This window comes from Oryzias melastigma, linkage group LG4, assembly GCF_002922805.2.
Source record: "Oryzias melastigma strain HK-1 linkage group LG4, ASM292280v2, whole genome shotgun sequence".
Lineage (NCBI taxonomy): Eukaryota > Metazoa > Chordata > Actinopteri > Beloniformes > Adrianichthyidae > Oryzias > Oryzias melastigma.
The window spans coordinates 6,443,184-6,465,739 of NC_050515.1; the positions used below are offsets into that span (position 1 = coordinate 6,443,184).

Below are 22,556 nucleotides of genomic sequence, written 5' to 3' on the forward strand. Positions count from 1 at the left end.
TTTTGGTCAGTTTTGGTGTTTAGCTACATTTCACCTACATGCTAGTTGTTTCGGCTAATTTAGGCTTTTTTTCCCAATGTTTTTTATGTTTTTTTGAAGTTTAGCTTTCTTTTTAGCTACATGCTAGTTGTTTTGGCTAATTTAGTATTTTTTCAGTTTTCTAGGCTGTTTTGGAGTAAGGGTGATATTTACACGCTAGCTGTTTTGGCTAATTTTAGCTTTTTTTCCAATGTTTTTTATGCTTTTTTGAAGTTTAGCTTTCTTTTTAGCTGCATGCTAGCTGTTTTGGCTAACCTAAGTTTTTTTTAGGCTAATTTGATATTCAGCTAATACTTTAACTAGCCATCAGCTTTAAGATTTGCAGCTATTAGCTTCAGCTTCAGTTTTAGCGTTTTTAGCTATCAATTTCAGCATTTTCCGCTAACAGCTCTAGCTTCTTCAGCGGCCAAATTCAGCTTACAGCATTCACACTAGCATTATTGCACGTAATGCTATATATCTGGTTCATAATTATATTAAAAAGTTACAGTTTTAAGTTTTAAAAATGTTGTTTTGGTTTTTCAATGTCGATCCTGGTCGGCTGCAACCTAAGATTTGGATTTTGGCCCCCTGTGCGATTGAGTTTGACACTGTAGTGACTGATGCGCTTTTACACAACTGCACAGCGACAGCAATTTCCTCGTCGGAACATAAAACGAATACATTCATCTTGTTACATGTGCTACCTCTACACTTGGATGCTCTAATCTCAAAGGACTTTGTCACCATAGTTTGCTCCATAACAGTCAAACTGTGTGTGGGGGGGTGTTCCTATGGTATGATCCGTCTCTTTATTTGGCACATTTTCTGTTAAAAGCACACATATGTAAACAGGTTTTATCCCCACGCGTACAGCCGTCCTTCAGCAAACACACCGACGCCGTCGGGGTCACGTTTCCAGACGACGTTGCTCAGCCTTCAGCTTGATGCTACTGATGCTGAGAGTTCCAGCTCCTCTGAGGTCCTCGGCGCTTTTCAGCAGCGGTCGTCTTCGTCTGTGTCACTCAGCAGCTCGCTGCCGTCGGCTGGGTTCGCCTGGCCCAAGTGCTTGCGGAAATGGCCATTGGGAACCTGCCACGAATGTCTGAGCTGAGGGGCGGAGCTTATGGCGTGTGTCCGTCCCAGGCTGGTGGCGATGGCGGTCTCAAAGGTGAGGGTCTCCTGTCCATCCCCTCGGTCCCTGCCGCTCGACTCCTCGTGGAAATGGAGGTAGGGCTCTGAGATGTAGCGGTGAGGAGAAGAGTGGGCAGGTGCCGAACCTTTGCCTGCGGGGGAGCTCTGACCTGCAGACAGGGGCCGGTTCTCCTTGTCAGTCCTCCAGGGAGTCTCTGTGGAGTCGCTAGGCCCATCGGGAGGGTGGGTCTGCTCCTCTGTGGGGGCTGGAGCGGTGGGGGAGGTGGAGGCTCGGCAGACGAGAGGAGAGTAGGAGATGTGAGGCCTCGGCCGGGACGGCGTCTGAGGGAGCTGGCGCCGGTTACGAGGGGTACCAGAGTCTGAGGCCGAGTTGACAGGACTCACCGATGGGTTCACCTGTCGATACGTCAAACACAGGTGAGAGTTCACTGTCAGCATTGTCAGCAAATTCTTGATGTTTAATAAAGCTAAAAAAAGTGTAGGATAATCCAAACTAGAAACAGACTGTGTGTGCGTTTAGTGTTCATTGTGCACTCTTGCCGGTTTCTGAGAGTTGTGTGCGCGTCCTTCGCTGGGCGAGCGGCTCCTCTCATGTGAAGGCTCCCGGGACACGTCAGGAGACAGCAGGTGGCGCCGTTCCTTCGATCTCCCCCTCTCATGACTGCTAGCTTCCTTGGGACTGACTCGTTGACCTTTAAGTCATTACAGGTGAAAAAGCTGAATTAGCGCAGATTTTCCATTTTTATTTTATTTTTTCTTTAGATTTAAGAAACCCTCAAACTTCCTTCTGCAGAAGTATGTCACTATCATAGTAGTCAGGAGGGTTTAAGAGTTGGAAAAAGAGGGAATTGACCTCTAAAGCTCCTCTGCCGGGGTCTGTAGGCGGCGTCTGGACTTATTCTTTCCAGAGAGTGCTGCTCCTGCCAGAGGCCGTTCACACACTGATCTCCAATGGTGGAGAAGGAACGTTTCATCGACTTTGTGTCTGCAGATAAGCCGGGCTTTATGAATGAGAAACAAACAGAAATATTGGTCACTTGATCTGCAAAAACAACGATTTCTCTGATGCTTTTTAATGTAATAATTTAGAATTGGTTCAATTTCTGTTTGGTGGGCAGTATCAGAGTGATAAATGAACCTGAAGAATGTTTTAACTTCCTAATTACTAACTTTCATAGCACATATTTGTTACTCCCTGCATAATGGAGGCCATTATTCTGAATTACCTGCGGGTCAATAGCCAGTCTCGGCATGGAAGATGCTCTAACTGATGGAGTGCGCTGAGGTGATTTACTGAGTGTTGGGTCTTGGCGGGTCTGCTGCATCAGTTGGTTGTACTCCACTACCTCTGGAACCTGCACAGAGGCCAAAGAGACTAGTTATTTAGAATTACCTGCGATGATGCAAATGTGAATGCTAAAGATGCAGTTAGCTCAAAATGCTGAAGCTGAGAGCTTGCTAAAATATTAGCTAGATGCCAAGTTAGGTAATAACAACTACAAAAACAGCTAGCATAATGCTAAAATGTTAGCTTAACTCAAAATTAGGCAGAAAACGAATAAGAAAAAAAACTGGAATCATATTTAAATTGGCTAAACAGCTAGCATAATGCTAAAGTGTAAGCTAATCTCTAAATTATATTAAAAAAAAATGGAAACATATCTAAGTTAGCAAAAAAAAACGAGCTAGCATAATGCTAAAATGTTAGCTTAACTCAAAATTAGGCAGAAAACGAATAAAAAAACCCAGAAACATATTTAAATTGGCTAAAAAACAGCTAACATAATGCTAAAGTGGTAGCTAAGCTCTAAATTATAAAAAAATAAATAAAAATGGAAACATATCTAAGTTAGTAAAAAAAAAAAAACGAGCTAGCATAATGCTAAAATGTTGGCTTGACTACAAATTAGGCAAAAATCTGGAAACATGCTTAAGTTAGCAAAAAAAGTTAGAATAATGCTAAAATTTTAGCTAAACTCTGAATTAACAAAAAAAAAGATGGAAACAAATCTAAGTTAGCAAATACACAGCTAGCATAATGTTAAAATGTTAGCTAAACTCTGAATTAACAACAACAAAAAACTGGAAACACAAGTGGCTAAAACAGCTAGCATAATGTTAAAGTGTTAGCTTAACTCAAAATTACGTAAAAAACTGGAAACATGTCTAAATTAGCAAAGGAAAGTTAGAATAATGCTAAAATTTTAGCTAAACTCTGAATTAACAAAAAAAAAAAAAATGAAAACAAATGTAAGTTAGCAAATACACAGCTAGCATAATGTTAAAGTGTAAGCTTAACTCCAAATTACGTAAAAAACTGGAAACATTTCTAAATTAGCAAAGGAAAGTTAGAATAATGCTAAAATTTTAGCTAAACTCTGAATTAACAAAAAAAAAAAAAATGAAAACAAATGTAAGTTAGCAAATACACAGCTAGCATAATGTTAAAGTGTAAGCTTAACTCCAAATTACGTAAAAAACTGGAAACATTTCTAAATTAGCAAAGGAAAGTTAGAATAATGCTAAAATTTTAGCTAAACTCTGAATTAACAAAAAAAAAAAAAATGAAAACAAATGTAAGTTAGCAAATACACAGCTAGCATAATGTTAAAGTGTAAGCTTAACTCCAAATTACGTAAAAAACTGGAAACATTTCTAAATTAGCAAAGGAAAGTTAGAATAATGCTAAAATTTTAGCTAAACTCTGAATTAACAAAAAAAAGGAAACAAATGTAAGTTAGCAAATACACAGCTAGCATAATGATAAAATGTTAGCTTAACTTCAAATTAGGCAAAAAAACAAAAAAAAAAAACCTGGAAATATTTCTAAATTAGCCTAAAACAGCTAGCATGTTGTTAAAATAAAAGCTAAATACAAAATTAACCTTTAAACCCAGTGGTTACTGAACATTTAGAAGTTTGAATGGTGTCTCTAGCTGAAAGTATGTCCAGAAGTTCACAAGTTTTAAAGTGCATGTTTTAGAAGGACTTGTGCAATTTCTCATTCATTTCTTATGTGGCATATTTTGCTCTCTATTTAAAAAACTATGAAGTGTATAAATACAAAAAATCCAAGCAGTAATGTGAACGAGCTGAATTTTTTAATACCAAGATTACTTACATTGCTGTAAGTGTGATTGAGTTTTTACATGCAGAAAAATGTACCAAAATGAGAATCACTATAACAATGAGGGCACATTTAGTTCTGCACAGGGATCCATGATTCATAGGAGCTCACCAGCGTGTGCATATGTTGATGGTAGTGGAGACGGTGGCGGTAGGGGTGGTAGGGTGAATGGTAGTCCTCATCCTCGTCTTCCTCCTTCTCTTGCCTGGAGGAGGGCAACTGCTGCACAAACATTTCCTGGGGGGAAACTGGGCTGAGAGCCACGAACCCTCCTCTGGTGCTGTGAACAACAGCGAGCGAGCGGCAGAAATAATTAAAAAGCAGTGAAAACAGCGGTGAGAGGAGATTAAAAGGTGAGAGTTTACAGAGCAGATCCAGCGCTGTGACCGAGGAACGACAGGGACTTGACATTGCATAGGATTTCTTGGGGAAGAGACGACGCGTCCATTCGCTGGAACATGGGAGCGTGTTTCTACCAGAGGAAAAAGAGAAATAGCTCATTGTTCTGTTTGTTTTGACTCAATAAATCATAAAAGCAGAACATTTGTTCCATTGTGTTTCTTCGTTTTAGTCGTTATCTGAACAAAAGCTTAGATGGAATTAAAAACTAAATCTTTATTGAGTCATACAGAGTTGCCAGGTGTCTGTCAGACAAATTGTCAAGAAGAGCTCAGTTTCCCTTGAAAATGATTACTATTATTTCAATACACAGACGAGAAAACAGGCCTGCAGTTCTACCTTTCCATAACCTGTTGGGTTTGACAAAAGGAATTTTTTTGATGAAAACTTAAATGCATAAAATCTCCAAAAGTTGCTACTTTTCTCTTGTCTTTTGATTGTAAAACTACAAACCTAAAACCGACTTGTGCAGCTCTCAACTGACAGATAAATATGTTTTCTACAATTAAATGGGACAGGTAGATGCTGTTGTCAAGCCAAAGCATCGCAAGCCGGCAGCAGCTCTGATTGGACGATGTGTAAATGTCTCTGGACGGTGGTCGTTTATGTCAAGTACAGCTGGACACTTGATAAACCGGGAAAACATAAAAGGTGGGCCTAATGGCGGCCTGACATTTACCTGAATTCTACCTGACGGCCACCTGACTGCCCCCTGATGGTCGCCTGACTCGGATCTGAATGCCACTTGACAGTCATCTAACTGCCACCTGACGGCAATCTAAATGCCACCTGACGGCCATCTATCTGCCACCTGCCTACTCCCTGACAGTCACCTGACTGCCATCTAAATGCCACCTCACTGACCTCTGACGGTCGCCTGACTGCCATCTGAATGCCACCTGACTGACCCCTGACGGTCGCCTGACTGCCATCTGATTGCAACCTGACTGTCGCCTGACTGCCATCTGAATGCCACCTGACTGGCCCCTGACGGTCGCCTGACTGCCATCTGAATGTTACCTGACTGCTCCCTGACAGTTGCCTGACTGCCATCTGAATGCCACCTGACGGTAGCTGACTGCCATCTGACTGCCACCTGACTGACCCCTGTCGGTCGCCTGACTGCCATCTGATTGCCATCTGACTGTTCAAGACAAACCTGTGTTCCCTTAAAAAAATCACCTGAAACCTGAACAGCCCAAAAACCTACAGCATATGTACAGATCAACCCCTGCACAGGTGCATGTGACTAATGCCACGGCCCATTTCGAGGTCACTACATGTATCTTCCTGCCTTTGAGGAAGGCAGGAAGCCAAAAAGGCTACCAGGTGGCTGTTGGCCCTTGATATGGTTGACCTCTGTCCAGAAATATTAACACATGATCCACACCTGCTGCCGGCAGACAATCTGGCTGCAACTGCCCTGTGGCCACCCAGCTGTCATCTGATTTCATAATGACGTCATCCCCGCCTGCTGCCACCACTCTGGGGCTGCACAACAGTCACCCCATTTCAAAATGGCGGCATCTCCGACACCTGAATGCCACCTGACACCCAAGTGACTGCAAACTGACTCCCGCCTGACTCCCACCTGACTGCCGCCTGACTGCCGCCTGACTGCCGCCTGACTGCCACCTGACTGGCCCCTGTCGGTCGCCTGACTGCCATCTGAATGCCACCTGACGGTCGCCTGACTGCCATCTGACTGCCACCTGACTGCCCCCTGACAGTCACCTGACTGCCATCTGACTGCCCCCTGACGGTCGCCTGACTGCCATCTGAATGCTACCTGACGGTCGCCTGACTGCCACCTGACTGCCACCTAACAGCCACCTGACCTTATAAGTAATTTGTAAAACACCTACAAATGCTAATAAATATTTTTATAATCAGCCTAATACCATTATACTAATGCTTGTTAATTTCTTATAGGTAAGTAAATACTGAATCTTTGAATCTCTTTATAAGCAGTCTATGTAAACTCATAGGTCATTTGTAAGACATTTACAAATGACAATTATGGTGTTTATAAGCAGATTAATACCACATTCCTAATGCTTGTTCATGTCTTACAAGTAGTTTATTGATGAATCTTATTATAAAGTGTTGCTGCACATTTTGCAAAAGCTTTACCTGTTTTATCTGATTTCTCTACCTTTTGCAGTATTTTGTAGTTTTTGGTAAAATATTTAAAGTGAGCTAAGAATTAAATAAAGAAATTATTCTTTTTTTTATTATCCAGAAAACTAGAGTGTTTAATCAGGTGTTGCCTCCTTTTTGGTCATACCTGAGTTGATAGAAGCTTGTACATAAATCAGTTAAAACGATCACATTCATAAAATAGAGAAAACCGTGATAAAATGCAAATACCTGTTCTTCTAGTTGCTGTCTCAACTTCTTGGCTTTGTTTTGCTTGTAGTAATCCATAATCATCATGGCCGCATAGATCTTCCCTATAGTCATGTCACTCGCTGAACAGAAATGGCAAACATTTAATATCAGAACTAAACTTTTCCATTGGTGCATTCATTTTTCTGGTTGTACTGAACACCTGGAAGCATGTTACCTTTGTGAATTGGGACCAGCAGGTCCAACGCCTTCTGGGACAGGTGAGGCCAAATAACTCCAATCTCCTTCTGCAGATCCAGATCCATCTGGTTTCTATCTTCTCCTCCTGCAATCAAATGTCAAAGATATTTTCTCACATTGAAAAACGGTTTTATAGGTGAATAAATAATGTGTAAAATGATTTGGGGTTTCCACATTATTCTAACCTCTCGCTATCTTGATCTCGAGGGCGGTGCGGATCAGCGCCATGAGGGTGGATGTGAAGTGGACGCTCATGTCGTCATCCACAGGCATGTTCATCAGTACCAGTCTCTGATGATACGAAATAATGTATTAATTTCAGAAATGATTTAAGACAATATCAAAACAAATACAGATTACTGTTAGTAATACAAGTGAGGTTTATAAATTCAATTTGATAATAAATGCTTAATAATAATCTGTTTTTAAATTGTCACACTATATTTTTGAGGCTTTACTACAAATAACTGAACAAACATTAATGGTAACTTAATCAAGTCACATTTTAAAGTAACTAACCTGAAAGATTAAATGTGATCAGTTTATTTAAAGCAGATTTATCTATAACAACCCACTCGGATCCTCTTTTGATTTGTTTTAAAGAGGTGATTCAGATTTTAAAAACCTGTGTCATTTTCCAGGACATGGTTTCAGCAGAGCGGGAGTAGTTCAGTAGAAATTCACCTTTGAGTTGGGGGGTGGGACCGTTGGTGTGGAGCAACCCCGCCCCCCGTTCCTCTCCCTGTCTGCTGAGAGCTTTGAGCAATGATCCTGTGGCCCGGTCAGCGCATTTTCAACGTTTGAAAAAAGCTCTTTTTCAAACAGAATTTGCTCATCTGCACCTGATTTACAAATATTTGCATACAGAAATACTCAGAAATATAATTGTAAGCTTAATTAATTCATTTGTGTTAATTCTTTTTGATTAATCGCTTGCGTTAATGCGTTAAAGTTCACAGCCCTAATAAATATTAAAGTTAACAAGGTCAGGAAATTTTAATAATTTTAATTTTATAAATAATGGGTTAGACGGTTCCCTAGAATATATATAGAACATCTTTATTTCTATAACACTTTTCACAGAAAGAATCACAAAGTGCTTTACAAAAAGAGCATACAATCAAGTCAAAACACAGAAAATCAATAATAAAACAATTTAAAACACAGTAAGACATGGTAAAACTAGGGCTAAAATCAACTAAAAGCTCTCCCTATTATTAATTCTTGTAGTAATTCTTATTAAAATGCTGTAAGAACATTAAATATCATCAGAGTGGGTCTTTAAGGTGTAGGTTATGAACTGAATTAACTTAAATTGGACAGTTGGGGATTAAAAACAAAGAGTACAAGCATTTAATTTTACCATAAAATAATTATAGCGTTTTCTTAATTTCTTCCTATGTGAGTGTTTCTGTTTTCTATATATTTTTGTATTTAGTTTTCACTAAAACAATAGTTTGAGTCTCCATTTTTTCCATAATAATTAACATTCCAGTTGTCTTTATTTACAGCTAAAACCTACTCATTGTATTTGACCTAACAGAAAGGAGGAGAGGCGTTTACGGCGTCGCATGCACGGAGACCTGCAAAATGTACAATATTTAATGCACAAATAAAACAACACTGATGAAACACGGGGCGGTGGCAGCAAGCGCATGCAGACAGGTAAACACAAGATCAAACAGACAGAATCAAGCATGTAGATGTTTAGCAACTTTTCAGAGAATTTCCGTTAAAATCAGCTGCAGAGTTTCGATCAAATAAAAGCAAACAGAGAAGGATGTCGTCGTTGATGAAAAGCAAAGAAGTGACACCTATGAGTCCATAGACAAACACTCCAACAAGCTGTTGTGTAATCAACACAAACGATGCTTCGCTTGTCCAATGTTTGACAAAATCGGCGTTTCTCTGTCGGTTAACCACAAAGCAGCGGCTGTCTTTAGTGTTCAGTCTACCTTATATGCCACCTTGGAGGGGCATTTCTTGCCCAGGCCTAGAGGTGGCGACATGTTGGTCAACATCTCATACATGTCAGTGTAATGGATGCGGCCACTGGAAGCCATGTAGATGAAGATGAGGAGGAGGAGGAGAGAAGAGGGGGGAAATGGAAAAGAAAAGGGGTGCATTCCCAAAAGGATGGGGCAGGAAGAGACAAGAGTGAAAGAGATACAAGAGAGGATTATTTCAAGGCTTCACACACAAGGAGAGAGTAAAGCAGGAGAGATTAAACCTTTCTATGCCGAGAACCGGCCATAGAAATCTGGGGAGCTTCTTGGACAGGATGAGGAAAGGACTGACAGCCTCAATGGATCTGGTTCTGATACTTACCTGGAAGCTTCACTACAAAAACTGAACCGCCAGATCCAAAAGGATAGAAAGACACAGAATTCCTTCAAATTTCTCCATGTTTTCACCAGTAAATGTGTTTCTGATGGAGCTGTGTCTTAGTACCCTGAGACTACGGTCACGTCTTTAACCCGAGGAGGACTCCCCCAAAGGTCAAGCAGGGAGGTGACAGTCGATGAAGGAAAGGAAAGAAAGGAAGGATCCCACATGAAATAAGCTGAGGGAGTCTGTCAACATGGGGGAACCAAACCTTGCATGCCACCCTGTGGGGGCAGTTCTTTCCAAAGCCCAGAGGAGGTGAGATAGTGCGAACAACTTTGTACATCTCCTTATAGTGGATCCTTCCACTGGAAAGAACATACATGTCTTTAGTTGCCACACAGACACAATAACATTTTGATATTTAAGCAGTTTGGCATTTATACAGGAAAGTCAAATAATATACTTTAATATACTCTCAGCTGACTTACGTCTAAGTGCATAATTTCTTATTTCAAGGAGAAAAAAAGACAAAACAAAAACATTAACTTAAGTATAATTCTGGTCCCAAAGTAAGGTAACTGCAAAAGTGTCAAAATATAAAAAAAGACACCTAGAGTGCAGAAGATAATTTAATATTTGCAGTTCCGGTGGGAAAAAAAATGCCATATTTGTGAAAAATTAAAATTTTTACATAAAAAATGGTTAATTGACATGTTTATCTCGATTGTTTCCAAAAATAATAATCATTCTCGCCTCCAGTTGTCTTTATTTACAGGTAAAACCTACTCAGGTCGTTATTTTTGACCAAACAAAAAGGAAAAGGGGCGTTTGCAGCGTTGTATGGAGACCTGCAAATGCCTACACAATAAACACAACACTTGGTTTTAATACAGTTGTGTGTGGATGGAAAAGCTTTCTGGAGCTTTTAACAATAGAGAATCAACAGGGTCAGATTTGGTTACTGTTTCTTTATTCATAAAAAAAGCATTAGATGATTGATTAATGTGACCCCAAACAAATGAAAAATGTCAAATTAACTTTAAAAGCCCAGAAGACAACTATCGTTGGGTTCTCTGCAGTCGAATAAAACATTTAGCATTATTTTGGAATGTTAAATAGAACTAGAATATGAGAACCTTGCCTGGCCATAGGTAACATAGGCAGCCGCCTAGGGCGCCATCATCTGGGGGATGTAGGGGTTAAATCATAATGATTATATATTCTTTTTTTTTTTTGAGCAGTCAAATGAAGAGTTACCGTTCCGAGTCCCAGCTGTGACGTTCGAATTTCAGATCCTGCAACCCAGGGCTGGGTCTGCATCAGAACCTCCCAAAAATGTATTTCTCGGAGTGTAAGTCGCATTTTTTTTTCTTTTTCTACATAGTTTGGCCAGGGGTGCGACTTATACTCAGGAGTAACTAACATGTGATTTTAAAAAAAAGAAATAGGCTCATATATTTGTCATTTCCACAAGAAAAACCTGTTGCCGTTTAGTGGATGTTTCCCACTGACAACCACTAGAGGGCATTGTAGGTGTGTGTATCCCTATTTTCCACTGCCCACAGCAACACAGAGGAAGAAGCGTCGCCCAAAACAAATATAGAGCTGATCTGACTGTTCTCTTCCTGAATTTTATGATATTATTTGCATCCAAACATGATTCTTATTCTTTCCTTCCTCGCACTATTGCAGGACATCAAGTCATCAAAGTGGGTCACAGAAGTACCGCTGAAAGCGCTGTCATTCAGACGCAGTTCTGGTGTTACACCGAAAACTGTGGCCTGACAGATTTTGTGACTGCAGATGAAACTGAAACAGTTTTCTAACTTGTGTTTCACCCAATTGTTAACCAGAAGAAAAGCTTTTACTGTCGCTTTAAATATAACGAAATGTGCTTTTTCAATACCAGCGTCTCATTGAATGCAGCCTTCATTCAATGTTCGAGAGTTCCTCAAATCTCAAACATTAAGTTTATGAAAACATTTTTGGACAAGCATCATATTTGTCAAAAAAAAAGAGTCGTGTGAATCTCAGAATTAAGCCAAACTTGGCAGAGTGGTTCAGAACTATTACACTTTTCTCCAGAATATTTCTTCTATATTATGCTTTTTTTGGCTGCTGTGACTTATATTCAAAAGTCAGAAAAATGCTCTCATGATGAAGGGGTTCATCTCCATGTTTAAGTGGAAGTTTGGCTATTTTTCCTGTAACAAATGCCACAGCGAAAAATTAAAAAAATCTGAACTTTGTGTGAAGTTTTACACTTTTTGTGAACATATGAACGATCTCTAAAACCTTGGTTTGCTAAAACAACCCTAGAGGCATATTTGCAACACTCTGAACAGTTGGTATTGCTCACTATACAGAGAGGTGCCACACATCGAGTGTAAATTCAACTCGATGTAGAAACTAACCTTGCAGCTCGATCGTACTCCCCCCAGATCCGGACGAACTCGTCCAGATGGTGCGGACCGAGGATGGACGAGTCTCTTGTAAGATACTCAAAGTTATCCATAATCACAGCCACAAACAAGTTCAGCATCTACACAAAAAAGCAGAAGAAATATATTGTTTTCCCTTCAAGTTAAGAGGTAATATCGAAACCCGAGACCCCCATAAAAATCAATGTTCTCGTCTCACCAGGAAAGAACTGAAAAAGATGAAGGACACAAAGTAGAAATAGGCAAAGTCGGAGCCACAACCCTCCCGCTGGTCGCTCGTCACTTCTGCCGTCTGCAGAGAGGAGTCGGTTTCACACTGCTGTCCCCCCAAACATGACAGCATGATCTCCTGCCACGATTCTCCTGTGGCACTCCTGGTTAAACAAAAGAAACGCTGAATAAACGACCAGCAGCTCAGAAACATAAACCAGCAGCAGTTTTAAGTGGGACTGAAGAACTGTGTTCGGTCTGCATAAACCCTAAAACCTTTGATAGTGCAGGAGAGCCGTAAAATCATTGAAATGCTGTTTGATGTTAACCTCAGACTCTTCATAAATCACTTTTTTATTCATGTCAGGTTAAAACTTTGCTTCAGTCTTAAAAAAAAGTTTTTATTGCATTTTTTTGTTGTTCTTGTTCACAAATGATGGCGTAATTTGAAAGCCCGTACCATGAAACTACCACCACACAGGTTTCACCTGGACTTTCTGGACTCACTTCAACACAATTCAACACAATGGATTCACTTCATTCACTTTACAGCATGTGTGAGCTTTGTCACCTTTACATACGTCTTTAAAAGTCTTAAAATTTGGAAATAATACCTTAAAAAGCCTTAAAAAGTCTTGAATGTTGGCATCTGAGCCTTAAAATTGTACTGCTTGAAACTTTTCCGTTTCATATTTGATGCAAAAAATTTTCACCTAAGATTATTTTGATTAAATGATGCAAGCAAACATCGGGAAAACCAGTTGTTATGCACCAAAATGCTAAATGCTCATCGCCGGTTTGAAGAAAAAAAGCATGAAAGAAGAGCTCTAAAACATCATGGCACAGACCACAAACATTATTTAACAGTTTGATGAGAAATTTGGAATAAATTAATAAAATGTGAAACAGACTGCAAAATTCGTCTTACATTTTGAGATGTACGGCTTTAAAAATGTCTTAAAAAGTCATAAATTTAACCTAAAGAAACTTGTAGGAACCTTGATATTGTACAGTATTTTCTTTTTTTAATTTTTTGTAAGTATTACCTTATTTTTTTTCTTTTTTGTTTACCTAAAGACCCACTTTGAACATCTTTTGATCTATTATAAAAGTGTTACCAGGGTTTTTTCATTACAATTATTCAATTTTTAGCCAAAATCAGAAAATCTGTGTCGCTGTCGAGGACATAGTTTCTGCAGAGCGGCAGTAGTTCATCAGAAATTAACGTCTGAGTCGGGATTGTTGGCGCCATTGTAACCCCGCTTCACATGCTTGTTTACAGCCCCTCAAACCCCCAATCTAACATTAAACGGCGAGCAGTACTGGAGCTGCTCAAACGACATACATGGATGTAGTCGTCAAAACGTGGATGTATCTGGATGGAGCACAGCAGGGCCTCCTGTCACAAATATGATCTGTTTCAAACATTTTAATTTTTCTGCTCCTGTCATGCAATTAATTTTTGTGTGCGATTAATTAATAGCGACTAGTTGATAAATCTAATAAATTGGTTTTAATCGCAGATATTTTAACCTAAAAACCACCTTGAAAAAAACTAATTTTGAGGTATTTTCATTCAAATTTGTGATTGTGTTGCAGTAAAAGATCACAATTCAACAAAAAGTGGCTATATATAATTTTTTTATTATTACAGACTTCCATCTTGACTTTACACCACTACGGAGGATTTTGTTTTCAATCTAAAACATATTTATAAAAAAGAATTCGGTCTAAAAGATTTAAACTAAAATGTATAACATGAATGAAGTTATTTATTTTTTATTTTTTCCATAAATTACTGTGGTAGGAGCGTTACTATGGTAACTAGCATTATCAGACATCAACAGATTTCACAGAAGCCAGAAATAAACACGATAAAAAATAAATAAGGAGCTAAAATGTCTGTAATTAATTAATCAATCACAATTAACATCATCATTTGACAGCCCTAATAATTTGAATAAAGAAATACTAAAAAATGTAATTTTTAAAGGCTTTTTTTCATACATGTATATTTTTGATCATATTTAAATGCTACAGGAACATGATAAAAACACGATTTTTTATCGTAATGGGCATTGATTTAATTTGTTACTAAAAAATAAAGCCTTGTACTTTGTTGTTAGAACACATTTTATTGACTCTTAACTGGCAGTAGAAAACGGCTCTGCTGCAGTGAGCCTGAGGTGGCACCACCAGAACCACTCTTCTCATTTATATGAAACAGCTGCATGCTGCTGTAATCAACCAGACTAATGAAAGACCAGCAACCTTTTAGAAGGCCGTCTGGTCCGAGGCAGACGGTCAAAACTCTGGAGCATTGAGGTTTCTGCTCTGAGGCCACTTTAGGAGAGTGTTTACCACATCCATTTGGACGTCTGGAGACAATCCAAACAGAATCTGTTCACTGAAATTCTGGGATGGAGACAATACTTTTGTACGGACATTAAATTAAAAATTTGGCTCGTTTATCCTTTTTTGTAAATACTTTTTAGGCGTTTTGCTGAGCAGAAATGCACTTTTTATTAGAGCTTAAAACATTGTAGCTTCCTGGATATTGTAAAGCAAAAGGTTTTTATGCAACAAAAAAAAGTAAATAGAAATAAATGTTGGATTGTTGTGAATTCATACTGTTTCTCACCTGAACAGCAGCATCAGAGCACCAGAGAAGGTTTTGAAGTTGTTGTGTTGGTTGATCTGAGTCTCTTCATTCAGTTTGATGTTTCCAAACACCTGATTTGAAATAATAGAAATAAATATTTGTAGGATAACAAAGGGATTCAATATCCAGATCCATATCTGCTAGCGTCTGACCTGCATCCCGATGATGGCATAGATGAAGAAGAGCATTGCGATGAGCAGACAGACGTAAGGCAAGGCCTTGAAGGACTGAACGAAGGTCCACAGCAGGATCCGGATGGTGTAACCTTGCCGCAGCAGTTTGATCAAGCGAGCGGCTCGGAACAGCTTTAAGAAACTCATGTTGAACGTATCGATGCGCTGGTGAAGAAAACCGGGAGAGAGAAGGGAAGCAGTCAAGGCTAAATTCGCTTTTCCTTCTGCTCCAAACCAGTTCCTGAAACTAGACATCTGATTGGTCACGTACCTGCAGATCCACCACGATCTCAGTGATGCTGCCCAAGACGGTGATGAAGTCAAAAATGTTCCAGGTGTCTCGGAAGTAGTTCTGTTGAAACAAAATCAAAAGGTTTGACAAGACAATAAATTATAATCTGGTATTAAACAGCATCAAATAATTATGCATTTCTGTTACTTTCCTTCTTGGAAACGTAATTTTACACAAAAACAAAGTAGTAACTCCTTACAGTCACTTAGAAACCTCTAAAATACTGCAGATTATAATCCTGGACCTACCACTTAAAGCGTCGGACATACTGTAGGTCTCACCAGGCACCATCTACATCTATTAAGGCCCATGTGTCAAAGTCAAGGCCCGGGGGCCAGATCCGGCCCTCCAGATCCTTTAAATGTATTGTTTTTAAAGGTCAGATGTTATCTTGCGCTTATTTCAAACTTGTATGGAGAGTAAAATATTTAAAATTGTTTAATGTTTAAGTTGATTTATTCTTGAATATTATCCCTGCCTTTTATTTTTTATAATTATGTTGAAAAGTTACAGTTTTAAAAATTGGCATTCTGATAGCTGTTTTGACTAATTTAAGTTTTCTTTTTTAGGCTATTTTTGAGTTTACCTAATATTTTAGCTGCATGCTAGCTGTTTTGGATAATTTTGTCTTTTTAAAGTATTTTAAGGTGTTTTTGAGTTTAGCTAACATTAACATTCTAGCTGTTTTGGCTCATTTAGGTTTTTTTTAGGCAATTTGGAGTTTAGCTCATATTTTAGCTGCATGCTAGCTGTTTTGGCTATTTTTGTCTTTTTTAAGTATTTTAAGGTGCTTTGGAGTTTAGCTAACATTAACATTCTAGCTGTTTAGGCTCATTTAAGTTTTCTTAGGCAATTTGGAGTTTGGCTAATATTTCAGCTACATGCTAGCTGTTTTGGTTAATTTTTTGCATTTTTTTTGTTTTTTTTTTTGGCTGTTTTAGAGTTTAGCTAATATTTACATGCTAGCTGCTTTGGCTAATTTAAGTTTTCTTTTTTAGGCTATTTTGGAGTTCAACTAATATTTCAGCTACATGCTAGCTGTTTTGGCTAATTTAGGCTTTTTCAGTTTTTATGATATTTTGAAGTTTGGCTATTTTTGCAGCTACTTGCTAGCTGTTTTGGCTAACCTAAGTTTTTTTGGTTTTGTTTTTAGTCTAATTTGTCATTTAGCTAGTATTTCAGCTACAAGCCACCTGTTTTGGCTAATTTAGTCTTTTTTCAGTTTTTTTAGGGTGTTTTGGAGTTTAGCTCATATTTTAGCTGCATGCTAGCTGTTTTGGCTATTTTTGTCTTTTTTAAGTATTTTAAGGTGCTTTGGAGTTTAGCTAATATTAACATTCTAGCTGTTTAGGCTCATTTAAGTTTTCTTAGGCAATTTGGAGTTTGGCTAATATTTCAGCTACATGCTAGCTGTTTTGGCTAATTTTTTGCTTTTTTTAGTTTTTTTTTTGGCTGTTTTAGAGTTTAGCTAATATTTACATGCTAGCTGCTTTGGCTAATTTAAGTTTTCTTTTTTAGGCTATTTTGGAGTTCAACTAATATTTCAGCTACATGCTAGCTGTTTTGGCTAATTTAGGCTTTTTCAGTTTTTATGATATTTTGAAGTTTGGCTATTTTTGCAGCTACTTACTAGCTGTTTTGGCTAACCTAAGTTTTTTTGGTTTTGTTTTTAGTCTAATTTGTCATTTAGCTAGTATTTCAGCTATAAGCCACCTGTTTTGGCTATTTTTGTCTTTTTTAAGTATTTTAAGGTGCTTTGGAGTTTAGCTAATATTAACATTCTAGACATTGGTGTGTTTTGGATTTTGGCCCATAGTGCGATTGAGTTTGACACCCCTGCATTAAGGCGTCTGATTGGTCAGTTTATAACCTGAATAAACACAAATTATCATGAAAATAAAAATTAGGATTAGCAAGAACATGTAAAAAAAATGGCAGAGCAAGAATGTTTATTCTGACAAATACAATGACTGAGTTATAGCTATTTACGTCTCTGTAGAAGTCTATGGAAATTTTGGCTTCTTGGAGCCAGCGGGTACTTCCTGTCGGGAATACCACTCAGTCCAGTTTTCATATACAGTCAATGTTCTTGTCTCTCACCAGAAAGCCAAAGGCCAGAATCTTGAGGACGCACTCGATGGAGAAGAGCACGGTGAAAGCGGTGTTCAGGTGCTTCAGCACGGCGTCATACGCTGGTGGTGCAGAGTAATACTGCAAACAAACACGGTGTGGGTTAAACTCTGGAGCATTTTAGGTCATTTGATGAGAAATTGGAGCGTTCCCAAACAGATGTGTTGCAGATTAACCTGCCCACTGTTATCGGTGTGAAGTTTAGCTCTGCGCCCTGCAGATCTACAGGTTGATGGAAGATTCCTGCAGACCCATAAATAGATTGTGTGTCTGTGCACCTGTCATCTGTGGCACTATAAAAGGAGCCATTCCTGCAGGGCCTGCAGCCACAGTTAATGAGGCCATGTTAAATAGCAGCGCCAGATAGATCAATATTTAATATGGGCTGAGTCACTCAGACATTTCTGGGCATTAGAGCTGCTCAAGAAAAGGCCAATGCAGGAAATAAATATGACTGAAGGAAGAAAAACACAAACATCACAGTTTTTAGATAAAAAAGTGACAAATGTTGGTTCAATTTGTGTTTATAGAGCAGGAAAAATGCACAAATCCATTAGAATGATGATTCTAACCTCATTAAAATGCACATTATGCTTGACTGTTTTTACTTTTTCTCCCTGTTCTTCTCACCTTCATCATCAGGACGATGGTGTTGAGAGCGATCATGGCCAGGACAGTGTACTCAAAGGAGGGGGACACCACAAAATGCCACAGTCGGTACTGGAATGTGTGCCGGTTCTGCGGCATGTATCGGGTCAGGGGCTTGGCGCTGATCGCAAAGTCAATGCACGCTCTCTGAAAACCAGTCAAAAAGAAAAAAAAATGATGGGAAGGGATTAAACCGCAAAAAACACAAATATTTCCTAACAGATCTGTATATTTTGATGTCGATTTTGTTCACATTTGATGTGTTTAAGGCTGTGTCACATTGCTGGTATGTACGATTTGTGTATATTGTACGAATAAAAATTGGTCATACTTAAATATACCTTATGAATTAGGTATAAGACGTTTGCATCACGAAAGATTGACATTTCATATGTGGATGATGCACAAATTGTACATAGCGGCAGCGTGACACAACCTTTACAGGTTTATTTGTCTAAACTCATTTAGAGTTTTGCCTCACTAGACAGAGTTCATCTGCTCCTCTGAAGAGTCAAATGGACCTGATCTCAACATGTTGCATAAAGCATAAATTAATCTATCTTCCTTTAATAATTTGTATCTGTTCTGCTTGTTATGCATCAATTAGAACCTCATCTTCCGACAGAACCAAAGAAGACTCTTAGAACTAGATCGATCTGCCTTAGTGGCCCTCAAAGCTGAAGTACTGAAGCTGGAAAAAGAAGCAAAGTGAAAAGAGAATGGAATTGTGCTGCAGAGGTTGAAAATGAGTTCTGATGTGACAGGAAGAGAGGTGCTGGAGGTTAGCCTTAGATAAAGTTATCAACGTGCCCATCAGAAATACTGTCTTCACATTTCTATTGATTTTTGCTGGAGGCCTTTTTAACATTGATAGTGGACACTTTCCTCACCTTTTAAGCCTCATGTTAGAGATTTTTTAGGAAAAAAGTGGCATTTGAAAGCAGTCATTAATACTAGACAGCAAAGGAAATGTGGTTGGTAAAAGCGATAAAAAGGCTTCTTAAAAAAGAAGTGTTTTCTTTTGAATTAACTAATCATTTGATCATCGTTTGATCTGTTTTCAAAGCGTTCCTAGTGTTTTTTAAGTGGGATTGTGCATTTTTTAGCCAAAATAAAAAGCTCTGGTGAGGAAAATGAAGACGTACATGCATCTGATTGTATGCAAGTGGATCAGCATGGAGCTGAGCAGGGAGAAATACTCACAAATGCAAATTTGAGCTTCATTTTCTTAATGCATGTCATGGTTCCACCCTCAGTTACCCTCCCTGACCACCAGAAGGAGCCCTCGCCAGAGTTTTAACCCTGCTGTCACCTTACTACAACTCCCATCAGCCACTTCCATGGCTTCCTGTCTTCACAGCTGGCTTCCATCTTCATCAGTACAATCTAGCATTTAAACTAATCTCAGCCACTTCTTCAGTGCAAAGTCTTGTTTTTGCCTTGCAGTCTGAGCATTTTCTCTTGATTAAAGGGTAACCAAGCCCCCAAATCAACTTTTTTTGGCTGTTGATCTCTAAATGGGGCTTAAAAAGTGTTGTCTTTTGGTCACTGCCAAATTTTTTGATAAATTAAAATAAACTTTTTTAATTGATGAAAACATAGTCAAAAACCGTCTGTGTGCTGCCCCCTACAGGTTGAATCAAAGTATTACGGTTGAATTTTGTTATTGGTCAAATCATGTAAGTTTCAGAAGTCTGATGTCATCATCTGCAGCTCCAGTAATGATAACAGTCCTGCACCCAAGTTCCACCCCTCTGTCTGGATTTTCGCATTTCAGCTGTGGGTGGAGTCAGCCTCTAACTTCCCTGTTTGGTTATTAATCAAAAACAAAACCAAAATTATTAATCTCCCTGGTGTTTGACCCTTGGTTTCCTTGTTATCCTGCCTTGCTCTTAGTTTTTGACCTTAGCCTGATATTGACTATGCCTCTGCCTTTGTCCTCACCATTAAAATCTACATTTGCACATGGATCCAACTGCCTCTGCCTCTTCGTCACAATATATATCTTCCATCATCAGAACAATGACACAAAAACATTGAAAACACCATTTTCATAGGTGGGTTCTTTAAGAATGCTTCCGTTTGTACCAAGCATATCTTTAAAACCAGAACATGACTTGGCTGTGGAGCCCCACATGAGAAATAGTCAGAATAAAAAGCTTGTTTTGGGTTTGTCGCCTCACCTCATTCTTCTCAAGGCTGCACTCCTCCATCATTTTATCCCCCTGTTCCTGGAAGGTGATGATGATGAGAGCCACAAAGATATTGACAAAGAAGAAAGGGAAGACAACAAAGTAGATGACGTAGAAGATGGACATCTCCATCCTGTTTCCGTGGCTTGGACCTCGGTCTTCTTCTGTCACGTCCACAGAGTGCTGCAGGACTCTAGAGGAGGACAGATGCAAGTTTGATCCAAAATATGGTCGGAAATGTACAGATAATTACTTTCTTTTCTTTGAAAGTGTACAAATAATATTTAACGGGACATTTCTAGGTATTTTATTGAAACTTTTTAAAGAGATTTTGGTCAAATGTTCATTTTCATGAAGGTGGAGATCATTTCCTGTTAGGCTTTCACCATCAATAAAAACAGAAATCCGTGACTACCATGAAAGAAATGTTATTTAAACCTTACTGAGAGGCGAAAACAGCACAAAGCCTCTCAGAAAGTTTCAGTTTAGAGCTGAGGAGCAGCTCGTCTTCGTTAGGACACTCACTGAGGCCAACCCTCTCCTGTGGAAACGGTGAAGAGCGTCAGCAGAGCCCAGATGACATTATCGTAATGAAACTCGTGTCTTTTCCACTCTCGTTTCTTCATCTCCTTCTTGTCTTTCCCATAGTCGATGTAATAGCCCCTAAAGTGTAAGAAAAGAAAAAGAGAAATGAAAAGAATTACTGACGTTTAGAGACTTAACAATATCTAAAACCATAAAAATGATAAATTATTTAAATATGGAGAGCTAAAATAGGATTACAACTACGAATACAAAGTAAGTGGGGTGAATAAAATAAATGATCTAAGCATCCTGCAAGTGACAAACCAAAATTTTGGAGGTAAAAAGCAGAAAGGAAAGAGGATTACTGGCAGGCTTTCTCCGTGTCCTTTGAGCTGTCAGTGCAATAGAAGAACTTTCCCTTGAAAAGCTGAACCGCAATGACAGCAAAGATGAACATGAAGAGTTTGTAGACAATTAAGATGTTAAAGACGTTCTTCAGGGACGTCACCACGCAGTCAAACACCGCCTGAAAGGGAGGGACGAAGCATAAAGCGTCAGATCGGGTCACGGATTTGTTTAAACATGACATCTATGGTATCATTTTGCGTAATTGTTGCTAGTGTGTTTGAATTTATACATATATAAGAGGCTAACCGTCACAAAGACCAGGATTCATATTTTTCCTTTATTTGACTAAACATCAAGGTTAAAAGTTTGAGGATTTTTTTTAGATCTGTACAGTAAACATAAACATCTACTATAGGGGAATTTTTGTTTTGTTCCTTTAACTTCCTTTGATAAATGCGTTTTACTCACTAGCCTCTTGATTTTCCTTCATTTTTCCACTCTAATGAAAAAAATTCCCCAATGTTTTGCCTCGTGTCTCATGCAGTCCCCACAGTGTTTCACATAATTTCCAGTTTTTGTAAGTTTCATTTTGAATCATTCTCTAATTAAAAAAAGCTGCTGCCAAGTCTATTTTCCCAGTCTTCCCAAAGATATTGAACAAACTTTGAAAGCCAGAATTTATTTCTTCAAGTAGGATTTGGTACAGGGATTAAAGAGAAAGTATTTCCAGGTATAAAATTAGCTAGAAAAATTACATTACCTGCGTTAATGCTGGTGTGAAGGCTTTTTGAATCTGGTTGCTGAAAATGCTGAAGCAATTAAATCTAACTGCTGAAGGGATTTGCTGAAAATGCAAAAGCTGTTTGCAAAATTTGCTAACATACTTTCGTTAAAGAACTGTGAAAGATTGCTGAAGTTGGTCTAAATTTCTAAAAAAAAAATTGGTTGTGAGTTTGCTTACAAATCCTAATTACAAGCCAATTTTGAAAAAAAAAACATGCCTAAATATGAACTAATCACCAACTTAGCCCCAAAAGTTAGCACATCGCTAAAATATTAGCTAAACTCCAACATAGGCTAAAAAACCTTCAGTAGATACCAAATTAGCCTAAGAGCTAGCACATCGCTAACATATTAGCTAAACTTCAAAATTGCCTAAAATTCCTCAGTAAATGCCAAATTAGACTTCAGTCTGTTGGGAAACAAAAAAAAATAGCCTAATAAACCACAGTAGATAACATAATAGCCAAAAAACGTTAGCATGTTGCTAAAATATTAGATAGATTCCAAATTATCATGAAGAAACCTCAGTAGATAAT

General features: G+C 38.6%; 1 protein-coding gene across 1 annotated transcript in view; it reads right to left on the minus strand.

Annotated features, from left to right (window-relative positions):
* Positions 1 to 587: 587 nt before the first annotated feature.
* The window catches only part of LOC112150250 (voltage-dependent R-type calcium channel subunit alpha-1E), a gene marked incomplete in the record, with an annotated part of 115,856 nt that continues 93,887 nt past the window's right edge, over positions 588 to 22,556 (minus strand). Inside the window, 20 exon segments of the mRNA XM_036211452.1 lie at positions 588 to 1,569; positions 1,714 to 1,865; positions 2,027 to 2,174; positions 2,400 to 2,528; positions 4,412 to 4,580; positions 4,666 to 4,772; positions 7,070 to 7,170; positions 7,266 to 7,373; positions 7,474 to 7,579; positions 9,885 to 9,981; positions 12,031 to 12,158; positions 12,257 to 12,431; positions 14,909 to 15,000; positions 15,082 to 15,267; positions 15,374 to 15,454; positions 17,495 to 17,605; positions 18,155 to 18,319; positions 20,356 to 20,557; positions 20,890 to 21,027; positions 21,255 to 21,415. Of these exon segments, the coding sequence (XP_036067345.1) occupies positions 1,015 to 1,569; positions 1,714 to 1,865; positions 2,027 to 2,174; positions 2,400 to 2,528; positions 4,412 to 4,580; positions 4,666 to 4,772; positions 7,070 to 7,170; positions 7,266 to 7,373; positions 7,474 to 7,579; positions 9,885 to 9,981; positions 12,031 to 12,158; positions 12,257 to 12,431; positions 14,909 to 15,000; positions 15,082 to 15,267; positions 15,374 to 15,454; positions 17,495 to 17,605; positions 18,155 to 18,319; positions 20,356 to 20,557; positions 20,890 to 21,027; positions 21,255 to 21,415 (3,111 nt within the window).